This window comes from Leopardus geoffroyi, chromosome X, assembly GCF_018350155.1.
Source record: "Leopardus geoffroyi isolate Oge1 chromosome X, O.geoffroyi_Oge1_pat1.0, whole genome shotgun sequence".
Lineage (NCBI taxonomy): Eukaryota > Metazoa > Chordata > Mammalia > Carnivora > Felidae > Leopardus > Leopardus geoffroyi.
This window is the reverse complement of record NC_059343.1, coordinates 40,856,311-40,874,310: the sequence shown is the minus strand read 5'-3', so window position 1 is coordinate 40,874,310 and position 18,000 is coordinate 40,856,311. Positions and strand designations below refer to the sequence as shown.

Sequence of the window (18,000 nt, the reverse complement as noted above, 5' to 3'; positions counted from 1 at the left end):
GCCGGGCGAAGCTGCTGTTCTAGAAACCTGTTGGGCCCTTAACCTCCACCTGGTGGTCAGGTTGCCATCTTCCTGGGCCGAGCTGCACACATCTACCCGCTCTCCTTCTTCCTCAACTTGGGCAGAAGGCATAAGATTGGCTGGAACTTTCAACACATGATGATGTTTTCAGGTAAAAGCCCCGGGAACGTAAAGAAAATGAGCTTTCTTCGGCAGGCACGTCAGCGTGACTAAACTATGGTGGATAAGGTTTGTAAAAAGAAGTTAAAATTCCTGGTTGTTTTTGCATTCTCCCACAGTGCTGAGTAGACCGACCTACGCGTCACACAGAGGTAATATCGATTTTGCGAACCATACTACCAAATGTGAACATTCTCCCCTAAAACAGCCGCGTCTTCATGTTTATCTCTACCGCCCACGGGGTCTGGCGATATAGGAGTATTTAAAGTGCTTGATTGTTATCTAGTTGATGTGCATAACCCTTAATCTTCCAGAAGGGCTCCAGACCTAAACTTAGAAGGGAGATAGGTCTGTTTTAAAAAAATTTTTTTTAATGTTTGTTTATTTTTGAGAGAGAGAGAGAGAGAAACAGAGACAGAGCATGAACAGGGGAGGGGCGGAGAGAGAGGGAGACACAGAATCCGAAGCAGGCTCCAGGCTCCGAGCTGTCAGCACAGAGCCCGACGCGGGGCTTGAACTCACAGACCGCGAGATCATGACCTGAGCCAAAGTCAGACGCTTAACTGACTGAGCCACCCGGGTGCCCTGGGAGATGGGCCTTTAATGAGAAAGAACACAGGCCACATCACTCAGTACCTCCCAGCTGCAGTATCCACTCTTGGAAAATAATGAAATTGAGCTAATTGTTGAGCTTCCTCCTAGCTCCAACTTCCCGTGAGGCAAAAAATAAAATTCACTTGAGTAAGCAAAGATGAGCCCCAAACCGGAAGTTAATGGCCGTGATAATTCCGCTTGATTTATACTGTCTCCCAGATGCCCCCCTCTCCACTCTAAAGCTGAGAAGTGTGCAGAAGCCGCTGAGGCGAGAAAGGACAGAAATTAGTGGACATATTTTAAGTTTATCTTGGTGAATGAGTTCTCTCCAACTCATCTTGCTCTTCTCCACCAGAGCTGTCTGTCTGTCTGTCTGCCTGCCTCTCTTTCTCTCTATTTGCCCCTCCCCTGCTTGTGCTCTCTCCCTCAAAAATAAATATTAGAAAAAAGAAAGTTCTTTTAAAAAATTTTTAACGTTTATTTATTTTGGGGGGGGGGCAGAGGGGCAGAGAGAGGGAGACACAGAATCCGAAGCAGGCTCCAGGCTCTGAGCTGACTGCCAGCACAGAGCCCGGCGTGGGGCTCAAACTCACGAACGGCGAGATCATGACCTGAGCCAAAGTCAGACACTTAACCGACTGAGCCACCCAGGCACCCCCTTCCCCCCTAAAAGAGAAAGTTCTAATGGAGAAGAGCAAGATGAGTTGGAGAGAACTCATTCACCAAGATAAACTTAAAATATGTCCACTATTTTCTGGACTAAAAGGCAGTACACAGTGCTGTTTAAAGGCATCTCCTATAAAGATTATTTCCTGCTGGGAACAATGTTGCCATCAAAAGGAACTCCAGACAATGCAGCACACGTTGTCTCTCCCTGACCCCTAACTTTTCTTCTTTGAGACAACATCCCTTTAGAGGCCAAAGTATTCATCGGTGACGAAGCTGGCTATAGGGCAATCTAGATGTGTGTGTTATTTCCCAAGTACGGATTAATAGAAAACATTAACTTGGCTCTGTTTTTTAACGTAACTCTTTTTTAAAGTTTATTTATTTATCTCGAGAGAGAGAAAGAGAGAGAGCAAGCAGGGGAGGGGCAGTGAGAGAGGGAGAGGGAATCCCAAGCAGGCTCCGCACTACCCACGCAGAGCCCAGGGCGGGGCTCGAACTAATGAACCGAGAGATCATGACCTGAGCTGAAAGCGAGAGTCGAATGTTTGCTTAACCAGCTGAGCCACCCAAGTGCCCCTTTGATGTAACTTTTTTGAATCATGTTTTAGTGAATTGTGAAGTTCGCAGATGAGGGAATTTACCAAACTGTTAGGAAAGGCGGGAGAATATGCAAACAGATACAGTGGGTATTGCTTTTTATTCTCTCATATAATATACACAGTCTGGCCAAAGGTGAATAGGAACTTATACCAGATGTCTATTAAAGACCACGGATTCGGCCTTTACCGTAAAACAAATGGTATGAAGAAGGAACAAAAGAACTTAGAAAGGTAAACATTAAAATGTGGGAGATTAATCTTTTAAGCAAACAGCATTTTATTAAATGTAATTAAAATCTAGCATAAGATGAAAATATGAGAACTCGCATAAAAGGAGAACAAATATTTGTGAATATATATTAACCCGGGTGGCTCAGTCAGTTAAGCGTCTGACCTTGGCTCAGGTCATGATCTCCAGGCTTGTGAGTTCGAGCCCCGCATCGGGCTCTGTGCTGACAGCTCGGAGCCTGCTTCGAAGTCTGTGTCTCCCTCTCTCTCTGCCCCTCCCCGACTCGCTCGTGCTTTCTCTCTCTCTCTCTCAAAAATAAATAATAAAACATTAAAAAAAATTCAGTGCTGTTTCAGTTCCTTTGTGAGTGTTACACTCTGTAGGTCACAGCATCTGCTCTGAAACTTAAACACAAAGATGAATATACTTAACTGCGTACATTTAATTTCTATCTCCCAGGGTTGTTTTTTTAGGATAGTTGACACATAGTGTTATATTAGTTTCAGATGTCCAATACCATGACTCAACTTCGTTCCAGGCTATGCTGTACTCACCGTGCGTTTGGCGCTTAGCCTTAATACCCGTTAATGTAGAAAAAGGGCCAGCAGACTACATGCCCTGGGCCAAATCTGGCCGTTGCGTATTTTCATATACTCCACGGCTAAGACTGGCTTTTACAGATGGACATTTACAATCTATTTGACGATAGAGGACACTAACTTTGTAATCCAATTAAGTGAAATATAGTCCTCCAAAAGAATTCACCTATATCACAACACATTATACTGTGTTGTTATTATTCTCTTTTTGGTTTTTGCCCATAAGATTTGGTAGAAATTTGGGTTGTTTTTTTTTTTTCTCTTCTATGTAAGTACCTACAAAATAGCCTTGATTTTTCCTCTTGACCCCCAAAGCCTAAAATATTTATTATCTGACCCTTTACAGAAAAAAATTGCCAACGCTTGACGTAGATCAGGTTGTATTGTTACTTCTCTGTGTAGCTTTGCTAAGGAAATGCTAGGCTGCTCTGTGGGTCCTGGGACACAGATCACAAATATGTATTTGATGTATTCAGACCTAGCCTGTTACTTCAGTTTATAATGAATAACAGACCTAGAGAGCCTATATTCATTAGTTCTTATTTATCTTTCTTTTTATTTCATGTTACTAGCAGGAGAATGATCTCCGTAATAAGAGTGTTATTGTTCTAGAATGTGCCGGACAAAGTAGTGCAGTGTTTTTCTCATCGCATTTGGGCATTTTGCAAAAGAAGACTTCAAACAAGAGAAAACCACATTCCCTTAAGGTCCTTCTTTCTGAATAAGACAGTTTGACTCCCGAAACATACGTGGATGTTATAGTTTATTAGCCCTGAGTGGCAGCGACGGATCTGAGGACACATTGTCATCCGCCCTTATAACCAGATCTTCCTCTCTGGTCCCCGCCCGCAGGCCTCAGGGGCGCGATGGCATTTGCGCTGGCCATCCGCGACACGGCATCCTACGCTCGCCAGATGATGTTCACGACCACCCTCCTCATCGTCTTCTTCACCGTCTGGATCATTGGCGGAGGCACAACACCCATGCTGTCGTGGCTTAACATAAGGTCAGTTTGAAAGCACGGCCGGTTTTGCGTCTAACTATGTCCCTGTGCTCACACACAGGGGGAGACAGCTCAGTGCATGGAAGGTTTTTACGTTTGTTGTTGTTGTTGTTGTTGTGGGTTTGCGGGAGGGCTTAAAAATAAAAAGCAAACTGAAAAGTCAGAGTATTGAGTTTTCCGTGAGAAAAAGGGTTGCTGTGTAAAATGTTTGTGAGTACAGACGCACGGGGCGTTAGAAACACCTGGACCTTGCTGGAACAGCGACAGGGCCAGAATTCAAAAGCCTCAAAGCTGCTGGCAGAGTCTGGCATTTGACATTCCTCTGAAATCAAACCTGCGGCCTTCAAAAGAAGCTCATCCGCTTCAGATGATAACGAGAAATAAAAAGAGACAATTAGGGTTTTGTTTTTCAGAGGAAACCGTGTCTCCTCTCGCTTGAGTGCACAAAAGAGGCGTGGCATTTCCTGCGTAACCCTTATTTGTTGCAGCCTCATGGATGTCCCCTGCCTGTGGTTTGGCAGCTGTGTCGGGAGAGAGAGCAACTGACCTAAATTTGATTTTGCTTCAAAGAGGGTTTGGATTCCGGAGTGTGCTTCTGCGCCCCCAGCTCCTTAGGGGACAGAGGAGCCTGGAGCAGGGGTCAAGAGCCCCAGAGCCTAACCCCGGCTCTGGTTCAAGGCAAGCCCTTCACGTCTTTGGGCCTCGGTTCTCCTGGACGTGAAGTTCTGCCTCCCCAGAGGGGCTCCCACCGCGCCCCTCAGTTTTGGGTCTGCAGAGGTTGAGTGCTTAGGTGTGAAGGATCCTCCGAAAAGCCACAAGGTGGCACTGTTTCTTCCTTTCTCTCCTGGCCTTTCATCCCTACTCCCTTCTCTGGAATACAGAGCGCACTGGCCTAACGGTGTCAGCATACCTACCTTTGGAGGAGAGAGGACCTACAAAGATCTCGTAGTCATCCTTAGGGTGAGGGGGACACGTGGAACTTGGGAGAAAGCTGGAATTTGAGAGAACAGTCTCCCCCACCATCAGGGACTTTTGTATCGATGGCGGGCAGGGGTTCCTGGGCTTGGTGCCTGCCAGCCCCACCATTTCTGGGCTAGCGAGTCTCAGCCTCGCATCCTGGTGGGTCTGCAGAACCTAGCGGGGGGGGGGGGGAAGGTGTCAGAGACAGTCATATCATAGCTAACACTTGCGATGCTGGCAATAACTTGCCCGGTCACAGAGCTTTCGGTGGATGAGCTGGGACTTGAACGCGGGCAGTCTTGCAACACAGTCCACAGCCTTAACCTTAAGAAGGTCGGCTGTGTTAGGGATTGCCGCCGCGTCGTGAAATGGGGGGTGATGAGAGTTTCGGTCTCCTGGCACGAGTCTCTAGGGAAAATAATTCATTGAGGGAATACAAACCTAAAGAAGAAAATGGACAGATTTTTGGCGCTAACTCTGAGACCTAAGACGGTACCATCTTTGTTCTGTGTAAGAGTAAGCACAAGAGAGGAGGCTTGTCCCCCGCACACAGTTGAGGATCTTTGCATTTGGTGACCTCCGAGGTGACGTTCTGCTCCTGTTGGGGCACTCCGCAGGTACCCTGGATGCTCCGAGCCTGAGGAAATCCTGTTTGGTTTTCCTGCTCATTTATAAGTCCCCTTTTCCTCCTGCCACCCTCCCCCACCCCACACAGATACGACTGAATACTTTTCCACTGAGAGTAGAGAGGTGACTGGGGACATTTTGCAGTTCTGGTAACCCTTTTCTAAATCGGGCCATCAAAACTTCCCTACCCAGAGCTGAGAGTGTGGGCAGCTTTCCATGAGGCACACGAGCCGTACGTGTACAAATATAATCACTGTTGTGTTGTGGAAATACTGATGTAACATATAGATAGCACCCAGAACATAGCACACACTGAGGGGCCCGGAAATGAGTGTGTGTGTGACCGGGTGTACGAGAGATCTAGTTCCCCCGCCTCCTCGCCAACATTTGGTGTTAACAACCATTTGTCATTGTAGTTGTTCTAACAGGTGGGTGGGGATACCTCCCCGTGGCCTTCATGGGCACTCCTCTAATGACCGATGATGTTGAACATCTCTTCATGTGCCCATTTGCCATTCATCTGTCTTCCTCGGTAAAACACCTGTTCACACTTTTCATCTATTTTCTAATCAGATTGTTTGGGTTTTTTTTTTTATTGAGTTCTGAGTGTTCTTTATTTATTATAGATACTAGTCTTTTCTCAGAGATGTGGTTTGCAGAGATTTTCTCCCAGTCTGTAGCTTGTCTTTTAATCCTTCTAGTAGAGTCATCGAAGAACAGAAGTTTTAGTTTTGAGGGAGTGCAGTTTATCTTTTTTTTTCCCTTTTACACATCGTGCCTTTGGTGTTATATGTAAGGACTCTCCGTCAAGCCCTAGGCCATGAAGATTTCCTTCTGTGTTATCTTCTTTTTTTAAATGTTTATTTTTGAGAGAGAGACAGAGCATGAACGGGGGAGGGGCAGAGAGAGAGGGAGACACAGAATCCGAAGCAGGCTCGAGGCTCTGAGCTGTCAGCACAGAGCCCAACACGGGGCTCGAACTCACGGATGGCGAGATCATGACCTGAGCTGAAGTCAGACGCTCAACCGACTGAGCCACCCAGGCGCCCCTCTTCTATGTTATCTTCTAAAAGTTTCTTAGTTCTATGCTTGACATTTGAGTCTGTGGTCCCTTTGGGGTTAATTTTTATATAAGCTGCGAGGCTCAGGTTTAGGTTTTATTATCTTTTTTATTTGCCTATTGGCCCTCCGGTTGTTCTGGCACAATGTGTTAAAAAGACAAGTCTTACCCTGTTGGATTACTTTTGCTCCTTTGCCAAAAATCAGTTGGCTCGATGCACGTGGGTTTGTCTGTATTCTGCCCCACTGATGAATGTGGTCACCCTCCACACTGTCCTGATAACTATAGTTATATAATAAGCTGTAGCATCAGATAGAGCGAGCCCTCCCACGTTATTCTTTTTCAAAACTCTCGTAGCTGTTCTCGTTGCTTTCCATATATATTTTAGAAGAAGCCTGTCCATGTCTAAAAAATAAGAAAAAACCTGGCTGGAATTTTCACAGGGATTGCGTTAAGCCTATAGTAAGTTTGGGGAGAACTGCCATCTTGTTTTCTGTCTTCCAATTCATGAACGCAGCACGTTTCTTCATTTATTCATGGTTTGTGAGATTTGTATCTAAGTACTTCTTCTCTTCTGAGCAATTATAAATGTTACTCTGTCTTCAATTTCAGGCTCCGTGTGTTCATTGCTAGGATATAGAAATACAGTGGGTTTTTGTATGTTGATCTCGTATCCTATGACCTTGCCGGACTCGTTTGTTAGCTCTGGGAGGCTTTTGTTTGGTTTTGTTTATAAATTCTTTGGGATTTCCTACATAGACCATCACATCATTTGCAAACAGAGACAGTTTTATTTCTTCCTTTGCAATCAGTGTACATTTTATTTCCCTTTCTTGACTTACGGTTCTGGCTAGGACTTTCAATATGATGTCGAGTAACAGTGACATGAGCTGACATCCTGATCTTGTTTCCAGTCGTAAGGGGAAAATATTCAGTCTTTGACCAATAAGTATAATATTAGCTGAGGGAGTTTCTATCTATTGTTAGATTTTTGAGGTTTTGTTGGTTTTTTTTTTTTTTTTTAATCATGAGCGGATGCTGAAGTTTCTCAAATGCTTTTCCTGTGTCTACTGATATGATCATATGATTTTTCTTGTTTAGCCTGTTAATATGGTGGGTTACATCAATTAATTAAAATACTTCCCTAAGACAACCCCCACTTGGTCGTGGTGTATGAGTTTTTAATACACTGCTGAATTCTATTAGCTGTTATTCTGTTAAGGATTTTTGTGGTCTGTGTTCATGAGGGATATTGGTCTGTAGTTTTCTCTTGTTTTGTACTACCTTTGTCTGTTTTTGGTATCAGAGTAATCTGGCCTCACAAAATGAGCTGGGACATGTTCCCTGCTCTTCTGTTTTCTGAAAGAGATTGTGTAGAATTGGTGTTAGTTCTTTTTGGAAGTTTAATGGAATTCTCGTATAAAATCGTCCGGTCCCGGAGACTTCTTTTTCAGGAGCTTTTAAATTGTGAAGGCAATTTCTTTAATACTTACAGGGCTATTTGGGGCGCCTGGGTGGCTCAGTCGGTTAAGCGTCTGACTTCGGCTCAGGTCATGATCTCGCGGTCCGTGAGTTCGAGCCCCGCGTCGGGCTCTGTGCTGACAGCTCAGAGCCTGGAGCCTGCTTCAGATTCTGTGTCTCCCTCTCTCTGACCCTCCCCCGTTCATGCTCTGTCTCTCTCTGTCTCAAAAATAAATAAACATTAAAAAAAATACTTATAGGGCTATTAAGATGATCTGTTTCCTACTGGGTGAATTATGGTAGTTTGTGAAACTGTTGATGTCTGTGAGCTCTACGGTGATATCCCTTGTTTCGCTGCTGATATTGGTAATTTGTATCTTTCTCTTTTTTTCTTTCAGTCTTACCAGAGGTTTGTCAACTTTGTGGATCTTTTCAAAGAGCTAGCTTTTCATTGCCTTGATTTTCTATATCGTTTTCCGGTTTCTGCCCCTATCTTTATTCTTTCCTTCTTTCTGACCAACTCCACCCAGACAGCGTCATGAAGCAAATTGGTGAAAAATACACATGGCATTAGTTCATTGCGTTTTCCTGATGTGTATAAATAGTGATTACGTAAGTGTGGAAACTGACATATGTAGAGATTACACGGAAAGACATTCCCTCACAAATAAACTAATGAGATTGATTGGTTTTTCTGGCCTGTGGCTTGTGATGTTACCTGATGGCCATGAATCATTTATGTGAACCAGGTTCTTATTCTAAATTGATTCAGAAACCCCGTGAAGTTCAGTGTGGGGTTTTGACCTCCGCGACCTCGGTAAACTTAATACCTACTTGTTCCTTACTTCTCTAGGCTGCTGACAGAGGCCCTGATGAGGTGTTAAGTGGCTGCTCAACATCAGAAGCCCAGGGTGGGTCTCAGAGTTCCACCATAAATAATTAGGAGTTAGTTGTGATTTGTTTTTAAATTTTTTTAATGCTTATTTATTTTTGAGAGAGAGAGAGAGAGAGAGTGGAGCAGAGCGGGGGAGGGGAAGAAAGAGAGAGGGGGAGACAAAGACCCCGAAGCAGGCTCCGGAATCTGAGCTGTCAGCACAGAGCCCAACACGGGGCTCGAACCCACGAACCGCCAGATCATGAGCTGAGCTGAAGTCGGATGCTCAACCGACTGAGCCACCCAAGGGCCCCTTGGGAGTTAGTTGTGATTTTTAACCATGGCTAAATTCTCATCTGTCCATAACATAAAAACGAATACAAGACAAACCCACAGCCAGGTCGCTGGTTTCCAGAAATCCAGCTTACCTTTCTAAATTGGTAGGTCGTGATTGATATTTTAAAATATAATAGCAAAAATGCTCCAATGATTTTCCGTTAATGCACAGACTGCATATTTTTCTTAGTCTCTTGAGCAGGTGTTGTTATTCACAAAGGACATAATTTTGGCAATTAAAAAAAAAAAGTGACCACAGGATTGCTTCAGCAGAGGAGTCTCATATGTGCCCAGAGCACATTTTGGCGGCATGGTGGCTGTTCTCTTTGGAGCCCCCGCTTCAAGTGACACAGTCCAACAAGCAGTTGCCCTTCACAGCCCAGTGGGCAGGAACGCAAACACTCAAGGACAAGTAAGGGTAATCCTGTGAGACAGAGAATTTACGATAAAGCTCTTTGCGAGATAACTTGAAGAATAAAGGCAGAGAAATGCCCTGAGCTCTTTATGTAATAGCATTTGTAACTGGATTATTTTAAGAGAGTTTAAGGACGCCAGCATGTAATCAAAGAGCAGATTCTGTGAGGTGAGGGAATTGGGCTCTGGGGTCTAAGAGCCTCGGTGTCGCAGCCTTGATTCCACCATTTTTCTTTTCTTTTCTTTTCTTTGCTTTGCTTTGCTTTGCTTTGCTTTGCTTTCTTTTTATTTTTTTTAATTTTTTCTCTTTTTAGACTATATAGCATGTAGTAAATTAGCATTTACGTTCATTTTCAGCTTTGTCTTCTGGCTTTTTGTTTTTCAATGTATGAAATTTATTGTCAAATTGGTTTCCATACAACACCCACTGCTCATCCCAAAAAGGTGCCCTCCTCAATACCCATCACCCACCCTCCCCTCCCTCCCACCCCCCATCAACCCTCAGTTTGTTCTCAGTTTTTAACAGTCTCTTAGGCTTTGGCTCTCTCCCACTCTAACCTCTTTTTTTTTTTTCCTTCCCCTCCCCCATGGGTTTCTGTTAAGTTTCTCAGGATCCACATAAGAGTGAAACCATATGGTATCTGTGTTTCTCTGTATGGCTTATTTCACTTAGCATCACACTCTCCAGTTCCATCCACGTTGCTACAAAAGGCCATATTTCATTTTTTCTCATTGCCACGTAGTATTGCATTGTGTATATAAACCACAATTTCTTTATCCATTCATCAGTTGATGGACATTTAGGCTCTTTCCACAATTTGGCTATTGTTGAGAGTGCTGCTATAAACATTGGGGTACAAGTGCCCCTCTGCATCAGTACTCCTGTATCCCTTGGGTAAATTCCTAGCAGTGCTACTGCTGGGTCATAGGGTAGGTCTATTTTTAATTTTTTGAGGAACCTCCACACTGTTTTCCAGAGTGGCTGCACCAGTTTGCATTCCCACCAGCAGTGCAAGAGGATTCCTGTTTCTCCACATCCTCGCCAGCATCGATAGTCTCCTGATTTGTTCCATGTGCACTCGAGAAGAAAGTATATTCTGTCGCTTTGGGATGCAGAGTTCTAAATATATCTGTCAAGTCCATCTGATCCAGTGTATCATTCAGGGCCCTTGTTTCTTTATTGATCCTGTGTCTAGATGATCTATCCATTGTTGTAAGTGGAGTGTTAAAGTCCCCTGCAATTACCACATTCTTATCAATAAGGTTGCTTATGTTTGTGAGTAGTTGTTTTATATATTTGGGGGCTCCGGTATTCGGCGCATAGACATTTATAATTGTTAGCTCTTCCTGATGGATAGACCCTGTGATTATTATATAATGCCCTTCTTCATCTCTTGTTACAGCCTTTAATTTAAAGTGTAGTTTGTCTGATATAAGTATGGCTACTCCAGCTTTCTTTTGACTTCCAGTGGCATGATAAATAGTTCTCCATCCCCTCACTCTCAATCTGAAGGTGTCCTCAGGTCTAAAATGAGTCTCTTGTAGACAGCAAATAGATGGGTCTTGTTTTTTTTATCCATTCTGATACCCTATGTCTTTTGGTTGGCGCATTTAGTCCATTTACATTCAGTGTTCTTATAGAAAGATATGGGTTTCGAGTCACTGTGATGTCTGTAGGTTTCATGCTTGTAGCGATGTCTCTGGTACTTTGTCTCACAGGATCCCCCTTAGGATCTCTTGTGGGGCTGGTTTAGTGGTGACGAATTCCTTCAGTTTTTGTTTGTTTGGGAAGACCTTTATCTCTCCTTCTATTCTAAATGACAGACTTGCTGGATAAAGGATTCTCGGCTGCATATTTTTTTCTGTTCATCACATTGAAGATCTCCTGCCATTCCTTTCTGGCCTGCCAAGGTTCAGAAGAGAGATCGGTCACGAGTCTTATAGGTCTCCCTTTATATGTTAGAGCACGTTTATCCCTCACTGCTTTCAGAATTTTCTCTTTATCCTTGTATTTTGCCAGTTTCACTATGATATGTCGTGCAGAAGATCAGTTCAAGTTACGTCTGAAGGGAGTTCTCTGTGCCTCTTGGATTTCAATGCCTTTTTCCTTCCCCAGTTCAGGGAAGTTCTCAGCTATAATTTCTTCAAGTACCCCTTCAGCACCTTTCCCTGTCTCTTCCTCCTCTGGGATACCAATTATGCGTATATTATTTCTTTTTAGTGTTATCACTTAGTTCTCTAATTTTCCCCTCATACTCCTGGATTTTTTTTATCTCTCTTTCTCTCACCTTCCTCTTTTTCCATAACTTTATCTTCTAGTTCACCTATTCTCTCCTCTGCCTCTTCAATCCGAGCTGTCGTCGTTTCCATTTTGTTTTGCATTTCGTTTAAAGCGCTTTTCAGCTCCTCGTGACTGTTCCTTAGTCCCTTGATCTCTGTAGCAAGAGATTCTCTGCTGTCCTTTATACTGTTTTCAAGCCCAGCGATTAATTTTATGACTATTATTCTAAATTCACTTTCTGTTATATTATTATTTAAATCCTTTTTGATAAGGTCGTTAGCTGTTGTTATTTCCTGGAGATTCTTTCAAGGGGAATTCTTCCGTTTGGTCATTTTGGATAGTTCCTGGAGTGGTGCGGAACTGCAGGGCACTTCCCCTGTGCTGTTTTGAATAACTTGCGTTGGTGGGCAGGGCCCCAGTCATACCTGATGTCTGCCCCCAGCCCACTGCTGGAGCCACAGTCAGACTGGTGTGTGCCATCTCTTCCCCTCTCCTAGGGGCGGGATTCACTGTGGGGTGGTGTGGCCCATCTGGGGTACTTGCACACTGCCAGGCTTGTGGCTGGGGATCTGGCATATTAGCTGGGGCGGATGGGCAAGGTGCACGGGGGTGGGAGGGGCAGGCTCAGCTTGCTTTTCCTTCAGAGATCCGCTTCGGGAGGGGCCCTGCGGCACCGGGAGGGAGTCAGACCCGCTGGAGGGATGGATCCGCAGAAGCATAGCATTGGGTGTTTGCGCGGTGCCAGCAAGTTCCCTGGCAGGAACTGGTTCGCTTTGGGATTTTGGCTGGGGGATGGGCGAGGGAGATGGCGCTGGCGAGCGCCTTTGTTCCCTGCCAAGCTGAGCTCTGTCGTCTGGGGCTCAACAACTCTCCTTCCCATTGTCCTCCAGCTCACCCGTTCTCCGAGCAGAGCTGTTAGCTTATAACCTTCCAGATGTCAAGTCCCGCTTGCTGTGGGAACACACTCCGTCCAGCCCCTCTGTTTTTGCAAGCCAGACTTGGGGGCTCTGCTTGGCCGGCGGTCCGCCCCTCCGCCCCGGCTCCCTCCCGCCTGTCCGTGGAGCACGCACAGCCTCTCCGCCCTTCCTACCCTCTTCCGTGGGCCTCTCGTCTGCGCTTGGCTCCGGAGACTCCGTTCTGCTAGTCTTCTGGCGGTTTTCTGGGTTATTTAGGCAGGTGTAGGTGGAATCCAAGTGATCAGCAGGACGCGCGGTGAGCCCAGCGTCCTCCTAAGCCGCCATCGCGATTCCACCATTTTTCTACCTTTGTGACCTTGGGCAACTTATTGAGGCTCGTCAACTCACTCTCCCTCGCCGGTTTCGATGGGGACACTAGCGTGAGGCCAAAATGTGACGACAAATAAATGTGATGAAGAATTTTCTCATTAAACGTACTGTCTGGCACAGGGTAAGCATTTGTTGTATTTTAGCTCTTCTATCACCGTTAGTACTGCTACACTTGCTGTTGTTCTGGTCATTAGTGACTCTTACACTGGTGGAGTCCGGCTCGCTTTTCTGGAAATTGTTACACTTTTTCAATGCTCCCGTAAAATACAGAGTCTGGTTTAAGTCACGTTCTGAACGTGTGACTAGTTAAAAGTAGCACCGGAAGAAGCATCACATTCTCACTCATATATTTCAGGGGATGTTAGTAGCATGAGAGTTTGGGCATTGTCTTTGCCCTTCTGGTTTTCATTATTGTCCCCCCACACCCCCCACAAGGAGTCCTTCAAAAATGTCTTTTTCCCAAAGACCTCTTCCAGTGAAAATTTAATACCACAGATCTGCTGTGTACCTGTTTATGTGCTATCACACTTCAGAGGGCTAGAAACCACTGTAATATCTAAAGGGTTTTTTTTTTTTGTCTCCTAAGAACCAATTTTCACACCCATGGGGGCAATAGCACCCCTAATTGGTATTGCCCATGATTTAGCGCAGTGGTTCTCCACCAAGGGCAGGTTGCCTCCCAGGGGACATTTGTCAATGTCTGGAGATATTTTTGGTTGCCTCAACGGGGCAGGGGGGATGCTACTGATATCTCGTAGGCAGAGGCCAGGGCCCAGAATGTCAACAGCACCAAGATGGTGAAACCCTGCTCCTAGAGCACGATGGCAAAGTTCAAATGAACCCTGAATAACCCAGAAATTGTTAAGGAAGGTGCAGATGGGCCGTGCCAGCTCTAAGGCACAAGACAAAGAGAATAGCAGCAGTTGGGCTCCTGACCTTCAGGTCAAACCTGTGGACAACATAGTTTACTTTTTGCTCTTTCTGTCCAATATGTGTCAAAATATGTGTAAACACTTCAAGTGTGTGTTTAGTGACAACTTTGTCTCCCGGTTTTCCTACGGATGGATCTTGCTTTATGAAACAGATGAATTCCTGAAAAGTAGGAACTCATCACCTGTGCGTTGCATTTAGTCCTCTGATGTCCTTCCGTTATATCTTGAGAGGCTCATCTTCCTTCCGAGTCGATCCTCATTTGAGCTAGCTCCTACCATTGTTGCTTTGAATCTAAGTTTGGTGGCCCCTCGGCCTCTCCGGGTTTAAGCCAATGGGGACAGCTGAAGAGAGGGTCCAGATTTATAATCAAGGTGAGCCAGCCTGTTCTCTGATGGGCGTGGTCCCGGTCCCGTGTCCGTAGCTCCTGGCTCCCCCGTGTCCCTGTCACACTCACACTCCCTTTTTCTGCTGCCCAGAGTTGGCGTCGAGGAGCCCTCCGAAGAGGACCAGAACGAACGCCGCTCACAGTACTTCAGGTGACACAAGGGCGTCCTCAGAAACCAATTAACTGGGCCTGGCTTCTCTCCTCCTCCTAACCTGAGATGTTTCTCTCCATGCTGTTTTGTCTCTTTCTTCCTCCCTGTGTGTGCCAACCCCCTGCCCCTTCCAGCAAAGGGGCAAGAGGTCGGGTCACGTCTAACCCTTTTTCCCGCCCTTTCTCTGGGTTGATTGATGTGTCGGTGTTCCTGAGATTCTGTCCCCTTGCCCTGCATATTGGACAACGTGTGTCAACACCAAGGCCGGAGATGGCAAGTGTCTCTCCCTTCTTTTACCACTGAGCTTAGCGTTGAGAGCAGTCCATTTTCAGAGCCACGGATCTTTTCCCACAAAGTCTTGTTTCTGGTCTAGTAGACAAGGCTTTTAACTCCTGAAGACAACTAGAATTGTTTTTTAATGGTTATTTATTTTTGAGACAGAGAGACAGACAGAGTGCGAATGGGGGAGGTGCAGAGAGAGAGAGAGTGGGGGAGACACAGAATCAGAAGCAGGCTCCGGACTCCGAGCTGTCAGCACAGAGCCCAACCCCGGGGCTCGAACTCAGGAGATCATGACCTGAGCCAAAGTCCGACACTTAACTGACTGAGCCACCCAGGCGCCCCAAGAGAACTAGCATTTGATATTTCCGCTGTGACTGGAGAATCAGTCTTAATCAAGCACCAACACTCTCTTAGATTTTTAAGTCTGTATTTGTGTACTTGTACCTTATGGTGAATCAGAAGATACAAAAAGAGTTGTTTTTTATTTTTTTTTATTTTATTTACTTATTTTTCAATATATGAAATTTCTTGTCAAATTGGTTTCCATACAACACCCAGTGCTCATCCCAAAAGGTCCTTATCTTCTGGTTTAAAAAAAGAGTTGTTTTTTAAACCAGAAGATAAAGACTCTTTTAATGCAGTTTGTTCCTCAGTGTTCATCCAAGTTTACGATTGGATTAGGCTTAAGAGTGGCAATGTTGAGCAAGCGGACTTTAATGTTTCTTTTTTCCTTCCTGATCTGATTCTCAATGCTGGTAGATAAACCAGCACAGAATAGGCTTGAACTCTGTTCTCGCCACTGTGAAAGTACGTCACTGAGGGCAGCAGAGAGAATAGCGATGCCTGTCATCAGGCATGTTCATCACGATATCACTAGTCTCCAGATATACTGTAATGATGTACACATAAGTAAAGGAAGCTGTTAAATTCCCTGGGTTCACATTTTTCTCTACTGTTTAAAATACACATGCATGCGGAAACACACACACACACACACACACACACACACACACACACACGTTAACTTTTGGAGACCTGTCTCTAGGTACCAGTTAAGTTGCAGAGGAAACCCTTTCTTTTGAAATATCCCACCTTCAGGAAGGAAGGTCCTTTGGGCAAGGTACAAGTTATTACCCTTGGGACGTTCGAGAATTCCGACTATGATCTGGTGTTCAGGGTTTTTCATGAAGGTATGTGTCTCATGGTCCTCCAATTATTTAGGACCTCAGCCATTCAAGTTTTTGAAAAGTTATCGATTAAAGTGGAACACTTCTAAAATTCCTGGCATTTCATGGCATTTTATACAGCAGCTGATCCCAAGGTACTTAGACCAGAAGGGAAATTATTCACCTTCTTTCTGTATTTATTCATTCCAGAATGAGCACATTTGTTTGCTTGCTTTGTTTTCTCTTTTGGTGTGAAACTGAGTGAAATTTCTTTTTTTTTTTTTTTTTTCAACGTTTATTTATTTTTGGGACAGAGAGAGACAGAGCATGAACGGGGGAGGGGCAGAGAGAGAGGGAGACACAGAATCGGAAACAGGCTCCAGGCTCCGAGCCATCAGCCCAGAGCCCGACGCGGGGCTCGAACTCACGGACCGCGAGATCGTGACCTGGCTGAAGACGGACGCTCAACCGACTGCGCCACCCAGGCGCCCCTGAAACTGAGTGAAATTTCAACTGCTCAGCGGCCGGCCCCATGTGGCCCGTGGCTAGCACATTGGACAGCGCAGATCTAGACCACTACCATCGTTGCAGAAAGTTCTGCTGGACAGCGTGGATCTGGAATCATTCCCAGGTTCCCCCAAACAAAATGTTGAACATTACGGGTTTTAGATGAGGTTAAGGTGGCCCTACTTTTGTGAGTTTATCAAGTCCTTTCAACGTGTTGTGCGTTGTTGTTTTGCATTCCGGCCTGGCCACGGCGGGCCCAGGAGAAAGAGTTCCACTGACATTGCCAGGACTCGAGTGAGAATAGTCACCACCTAGTCTTTCTAAGCAGCTGTTGTTCCGCAGAATTTGATTCTTGTGAAACAAGTTGTTTTCCTCTTAATAGAGATTCGTTAAAAGAATAGAGGGGGCTAAATTTCATGTGGCAGCTTTTATTGTATTTGGTTTTGTTTTCGTTATCGTAATACAGGGCATACGTGACCTTTTCTCTTACCCGTCGCCTTCCTATTTCATCTAGGCCAGCAAAGTCCATTTGTTTCATCTTTGCTGACATAGAAGCCACTTATGAAGGCTCATTACACCTGTTTCGAAATTCACAGTACAGAAAGGAGAGATTATGAGTGGCAGGTCTGGGCCGCCATGTCCTTGGCCATACTGCATTCCATGCCCTTCAGATCCCATAATCTCATTGCTCCTGCCCCACAGTATGGTTAGGCCTTTTGGTTAGGCCGAGGACTGCTGTGTCACCTGGCATTCTGGCAGGCCGTCTGAGAAATGCCGGGGTAACCGCTGCTCCGCCCCTCTGAGTCTGCATGGGGGAGCTCATCCAAGTGAACTAGCCTGCCATTAAGTGGCTTCGTGCTGCTGTAGAATCCAAAGAGCAAGGCCTCATATTGGATTCCCAGCCGTTGATCTTACAAATGCTGACAAACTCACCATACAGAGGACTTTTCTCTGCGAACTGTATGTTCATTCGTTCAGAGTCTCCAAAACAGGCGAGGGCTCAAAATCAAGAGCGAGGAAGCCCATATGCGACCCCTCCTCTAGCACTCTGATGCATTAGACACATCGGGTACATGGAGGCCCTGGTGTGACGTTTTTAAGGGGCAGCCCTGAGGTCCCTGAATTGGACGGATTTCAGGTCAGAAAATCTCTGTGACATTTGTTGCGCGGAGGTGCCCTGGATAACGTCCGGTGATGACGACAAGCCTCCAAGCCTCAGAACCTCCTGCCTGGAGGCAGCTCCTAGACACAGAGCAAAGTCCATCTAACTCCCTGCAAAGGTCCTCCCAAGCCCCAGGCCCGTAGGGAGGAACTCTTGTGTCAGGTACACTAGGTTTTAGCTAGAAGAGTAGGCACGTAGCAAATATTTGCCAGATGTGTGCATTCATCCTGTGGTTTTCAACT

The 18,000-nt window shown here is 45.4% G+C and overlaps 1 protein-coding gene across 2 annotated transcripts in view; it reads left to right on the top strand.

Moving 5' to 3' along the window:
• Positions 1–18,000, top strand: part of SLC9A7 (solute carrier family 9 member A7) — a 134,999-nt gene that overhangs the window by 89,836 nt on the left and 27,163 nt on the right. Inside the window, exons 11-13 of one of the 2 annotated variants that reach the window (XM_045473006.1) lie at positions 61–172; positions 3,723–3,876; positions 14,582–14,641. In XM_045473006.1, the coding sequence (XP_045328962.1) occupies positions 61–172; positions 3,723–3,876; positions 14,582–14,641 (326 nt within the window). The remainder of the gene's footprint in view (positions 1–60; positions 173–3,722; positions 3,877–14,581; positions 14,642–18,000) is intronic. The other variant, XM_045473007.1, reaches the window with a different exon arrangement.